Below are 6,056 nucleotides of genomic sequence, written 5' to 3' on the forward strand. Positions count from 1 at the left end.
ATAAAATATTATAAAAATGTAACAGTTTTTGTTTTTTGTTTTTTTAGGGGCAGAAATGGTCTCGTGGATAGTCTCCAAATGAGTGTTCAGTGCTTGTTACAATAAATATCCGAAGAACCTGTAAACTTCTAGCTGTCATTGGTAAAGGTTTGCCAATTGTCACACCAAGGTGGCTGTCTGCATCAAAATTAGCAAGAAATTTTGTTGGTGAGCCACAATTTTTTTTTTTTTTTTTTTTTTTTTTTTTTTTTTTTTTTTTTTTTTTTTTTTTTTTTTTTTTAGATATTTTTTCTCCCCATTTTTCACCTGTAAATGAACTTAAGCTAGATAGAATACAGATTAATTAGATTTGAATTTTGGCAAAAGTATTCAAAGAATAGTATTAAAAATCACATCATGTACCATATTTATATTACCTCTTATTATTTAATTGAATATATATATATTGTAAATGTTTATGAACCTATGTAGTATTTATAATCATCACTAACTTTTTCCAGATCCTTGGAAATACATAGTAAAGGATACTGAATCAGAGAAAAAGTTTGCTTTCCGACTTGATCAGAGTCTTCGGTCTGCTAGGAAAAGCCTTCTCTTTGAAGGATTATCTTTTCATGCAACAAGATCAGTTAAGCCTCCACCAGACCAAATGAAAGGTAAGGAAGTGTTATTTATTTATCACTTGGTGTCTTGGGTTTACTTGGAATTACTGTAAGATAATCTTTTTAAGCATGGGGTTACCTTAATACAGTGGTAGCATGTGAGACTGAGGACCATGAAGGGATCCAAATGGAGTGGGTTCAATTCCTGCTATGGTTGGAGGTTATGAAATGCATTTACTTGGGGTTCTGGCCTCTGCCTACACTGTCCTATTTCATGTGAGTTAAAGAAAAAAACACAACTGCGCAGCACCTTCCTTTGCCTTCCTTAGTTCATCAAATCTCACTGGCCTGTCTTGTGTGTGTATGTGTGTATTGTTATGTATATACATATCCATGGTGCCTTCTTGCTCAGTAACTAAGTTGAAATAGCTCTTGAAACAATTTCTATCATATTCATATACATCAGTGATGGTTGAATTTTCAAAATCTGAAAAGACAGAACCTCTATTTGCCTAAGCACTCAGTGAAACATAAACAAATTGGTATTCCAAAAATAAATTTTAAATTGGTAAAATAAGCAGATTTTATCTTTTACTAATTTAAAGATATAGAAAATATGTAGAATAAAAATTGAATTATAATATATCTAATTGGACGGCTTTTCCTAGTGTAACTCGGAATGCCAAACTCCTCTTTCAGATATTTATCCACATGTTTGCTTGGCCTGTGTTATTTTCATTCTGCAATTTCAGTTATATCACTTTTTGTATAACTGTGTGTTATCATGTTTATTTGATTATTTTATTTTCATGTGGATGGTGTTGTCAGATTGAGTTGTATTCTTCTAGTCTTTAATGTATTTCTAGTTAACAATTTAACATTAAGTGTGGTTACAAAGCACCAGTTGGGAAGTTCAGTTTACACAAAAAATTCTGAGATACTTCAAAACTGTTGTTGATATTCTTGTATTCCTAAATAACACTATCAGGTTTATACTTACTATGAGTCTTATTCAATTAGCAATCATTAGTAAGATATTTTACTGCACCTCATTTACATGTATATAGTGGAAAGAATTATGATTGGACTAATAGATTATTGTGATATTTACCTTTTCCATCCTCAGAAATAATTGTGTGTTCAGGTGGAGTGTACTTGGATGTTCCACCAAAGAAGTTTTCCCAAGAAATAAGGATAATTTCCTGCCCAGAAGATAAAAATCATTGGAGTACATTCAAGAGACTACAAATTCCAGTTTTGGGTACAGAGTTTATTTTAACAGGACTATTGCGGCAGCAGCTGCTGTTGGATGACTTTGTATTAGCATAAACAAGGATCATTACAAGAACCATTATTTGTACATTAATGTTTTATACATTCCTACATATTGTAAAGATATTGATTATCTTCATGAGAATGTAAATTTTAGTGTACACTAGGGCATTCACTTTTTTAATTTTTTTCTTTTATACAATTTTATTTTAACCCATCCCCGACGGGGGAATTCTAGCCTTGAATGTCCAAATGCCGGGGCGTTCGAATTATTAGGCCTAAATCAATTGAATGGCTGGCACAATACTGTGCCGCCCGGCAACTGGGCTTTTGAATGCGCGGTACACATGCTGTACCACCCATCCTGTGTGGGTTAATATGGCATATATGGAAGAGGTCATAGTAGTGAATGCATACTAAGTGGAATTTTGTGTCAAAATTATCATGTGTATAAATACAAATCACACGATATCATCCTCACCAATATTATTAATAGTAATATTTGTTACTATTTGAATTAATTCTAAATTTGTATGATAATGTTGGTGATGATATATAAAATGTAGTGATAAGCATTGAAAGATCACGATTTTGTAAATTAAGCTAAGTTTGGATAAGTCTTATAATGTTTTCTTTCTTCATTGCCTATGTAATTCAGTAATAAGCCAAAGGTTTGGAATTAGAAAAAAAAAAAAAAAATTATTTAAATCCAGCTACAGTTCCAGAAAGTTTGCTGATATTCACAAGTAAATTGAGTAGGTATAATTCCCTGATTTATCATAATAACTGACTGTTATTCAACTAATGCACTTTTTGGCTTGGAGGTGTTCATTATAGCATTCAAAATATGTCTTTAAAAAATCATAGATTAAATAGCTTTCTCTCCAGAATACCATTTTTCATGGAAATGGAAAAGCATTCTCTCATTATTATATTGTTTATCAGAAAAAGGATTTATGTTAATCCAATGTTTTACTGCATGGAAATGTGTATAGTTTATTTTTGGAGATGAAAATATATTGTCATTATAGTATGTTTATTCAAATATTTTTTTTTTATAAAGCTTATTAATATTGTGTCAATAAAATTATGTTTGAATTTTGGTGTGTATCATTGTTCTCTCTCTCTCTCTCTCTCTCTCTCTCTCTCTCTCTCTCTCTCTCTCTCTCTCTCTTCCTCGTCCCCATATCCTCCTCCTCTCTCTCCTCTCTCTCTCTCTTCCTCGTCTCTCTCTCGCTATAATTCATACAACACACACACACACCACACAACCACACACATCATACACACACACACACACAACAACACACACACACACACACACACAGACACACACACACACAAATAACAGCCAACACCACAACGCACACAATTACAGACTACAGAAACTCTCACACACACACACACACACACACACACACAACCAACACCACACACACACCACCCCCACACACAACACACACACACACACACACACACACAAACACCAACACTACACAACATTACAGACATAACACACATGCACACATCAGACCACCACAATGCATACCATACAGAACAAACACACAGCACATCTAAGACAACACAACACACACACAACACACACACACACACACACACACACACACAACACACACAAACCATGCACCAGAATGAACACACACACACACACATGCACAGTTGACCACACACACACTACAACACACCTCACCCAAGTGGCACACACACTCAACACAGGATGGACAACACAAAAACACCAGAGGAGGCAAGAGGGTGGAGACACAAGGGCCACACACACACACACACATGGTCACACTGGGACACACACACACACACAGGGACTCACACACTCACACCAAGGAAACACCTCACACCACAACACACAGGGCAGGGGGACAACACACACATCTAGAAGAGGACCACACACACACACACAAAAGTGGTACACCACAAAAACACACACACACACACACACACACACACACACACACACACACACACACACACACACACATACACACATACACACACACATACAAAGACACACACACCACACAAACATACAGAACACTCACAACCACACACACAGGGACAGACACACACACTGGGGACACCCAACAATCACAGACACCACACACACATACACAACAGACACACAACCACACCAATAACACACACAACCAACACACAGACACAACAGAGATACACACACACACATACACTACACACACCACACACACTACAGGACACACCACACACAAAATTACAGACACAACAAACAAATAAGACACACCTCTAACACAACAACAGGACTCACACAATCACACATACAGACACACCCTACACACTCAATTCAGACACCACACACACAACATACAGACCACACATCTAACCCACAACACATACAGACCACACAACACACATAAGACACACACAACAGAACACACACCAACCACACACACACACACACTACCATCCCCAACCCACATACAGACACACACCAACATTACCAGCAGAAACATACAGTACACACAACACACATACCAGACACACACACACCACAACAAACCACAACCACACACACACACACACACCACAACACACCACACACACACACACACACAGCAACACATATCCACATTTACAGCACACACACACATACAGACACACATACACAACACACACCCCACACATACACACACACACACACACACATCCGACACACACACACACACACACACACACACACATACAGACACACACATACATACACACACACACACACACACATACAGACACACACACACACACAAACACACACACACACATACACACAACCACATACAGACACACACACACACATACAGACACACATACACATACAGACACACACACATACAGGCACACACACACATACACATACAGACACACACACACACACACATATAGACACACACACACACATATACATTGAAGGATTTTGCCAGACCTGTGTGAAGCTAACCATTTGATCAAGACTGACCAGCCAAGTAGCCTAAACAAGCAGAGATCATACTATACTTCTTGCTTGAATATGGGAACTATGGATTATGTTGCAAGCTGCAGGGTTGCAATACATTGCATGGCTCAAAGCCCAAGTCAACTACATAAAAGCCTGTTATGCACAACAAACACTTGAAACAAGAAAGGAATCCTAGGAGAATGCATCTTCATCTAGGGCAGTGTTATTCAACCTGAGGGCTAAGGATTGGTTCCCAGGTGGACCATAAATATGTAATAAGTCCTATAAGGTGTTTGTATCCCATTTGATATGATTATCTACAACTTCCCCAAATTGATAGGACTCATGGAGGAGAAAGGAATAAAGCCATCAAATTAGCTTGTAATCCTAATAAATGCTGTTAATTGTTACAGCAGATTCAATTTGTCAAGTTTAACTACAGTGCAGCAGGTCAGTTGTTAATTTCTGCAATTAAATTTTGTATATCAAACTGAATTTACTAAGAATTTTTTTTATCACTGATGGGCAGTAGGCTATGAACATCTGAGAATGCCAGAAATGGGGCGTGGTCTCAAAAAGGTTGGAAGACCAGTGATCAAAGTACAAATTGATTGACATTGATCAAAGGAAGTTGGTTTGCTTGTGAACTATCTAGTAAAGAAACTTATCAAATTGATGTAGAAAGACTCTTGCAAGGATAACACCAACCAGTGTGTGTGGAAGCAAGCACTACAGCCTGGTATGGCATGGTAGTTCATTTTACAGGGGCTCCAGGGGAGAAGATATTACTCTGTATGGGGATGGGTAGCAGTGCCTATTATGTAAAAATCTTGCACATTCTATGAGTGTATTTCTCCCATTAAAATAACAGGGGTCAGGATGTGTATAATAGCTCCCTCCTATGAGTATATACATATGAAATCTGTAAAACATGTGTTGAAGGAGATAGCATGACGTGATAGGACATCATCCGGCAGGAACAAAATATTCACATGGCATGATATCGCATCATCCTGTGCTACTGAGTAAAGAAAAAAAAGTCAGAAAAAAATTATTTTCAAAATGTAATAAATATCAGCAAGTGTCACACCATCATATCAAATAAGTGAAACAAAAAATTAAAGTTTTTAAAAAGAAAGGAAGAAAAACCCTGCATTGGGATATTAAAACAATACTTATTC

The 6,056-nt window shown here is 37.0% G+C and overlaps 1 protein-coding gene across 1 annotated transcript in view; it reads left to right on the top strand.

Annotated features, from left to right (window-relative positions):
• The window catches only part of LOC122257910 (uncharacterized), a 27,876-nt gene extending 25,799 nt beyond the window's left edge, over nucleotides 1–2,077 (top strand). The window contains exons 10-12 of the mRNA XM_086553017.1: nucleotides 72–207; nucleotides 501–656; nucleotides 1,729–2,077. Of these exons, the coding sequence (XP_086409143.1) occupies nucleotides 72–207; nucleotides 501–656; nucleotides 1,729–1,931 (495 nt within the window). The 3' untranslated portion in view covers nucleotides 1,932–2,077. The remainder of the gene's footprint in view (nucleotides 1–71; nucleotides 208–500; nucleotides 657–1,728) is intronic.
• The last annotated feature ends 3,979 nt before the right edge of the window (nucleotides 2,078–6,056 follow it).

Source organism: Penaeus japonicus, unplaced genomic scaffold (assembly GCF_977035675.1).
Source record: "Penaeus japonicus unplaced genomic scaffold, GWHDUDI00000001_assembly GWHDUDI00000027, whole genome shotgun sequence".
NCBI lineage: Eukaryota > Metazoa > Arthropoda > Malacostraca > Decapoda > Penaeidae > Penaeus > Penaeus japonicus.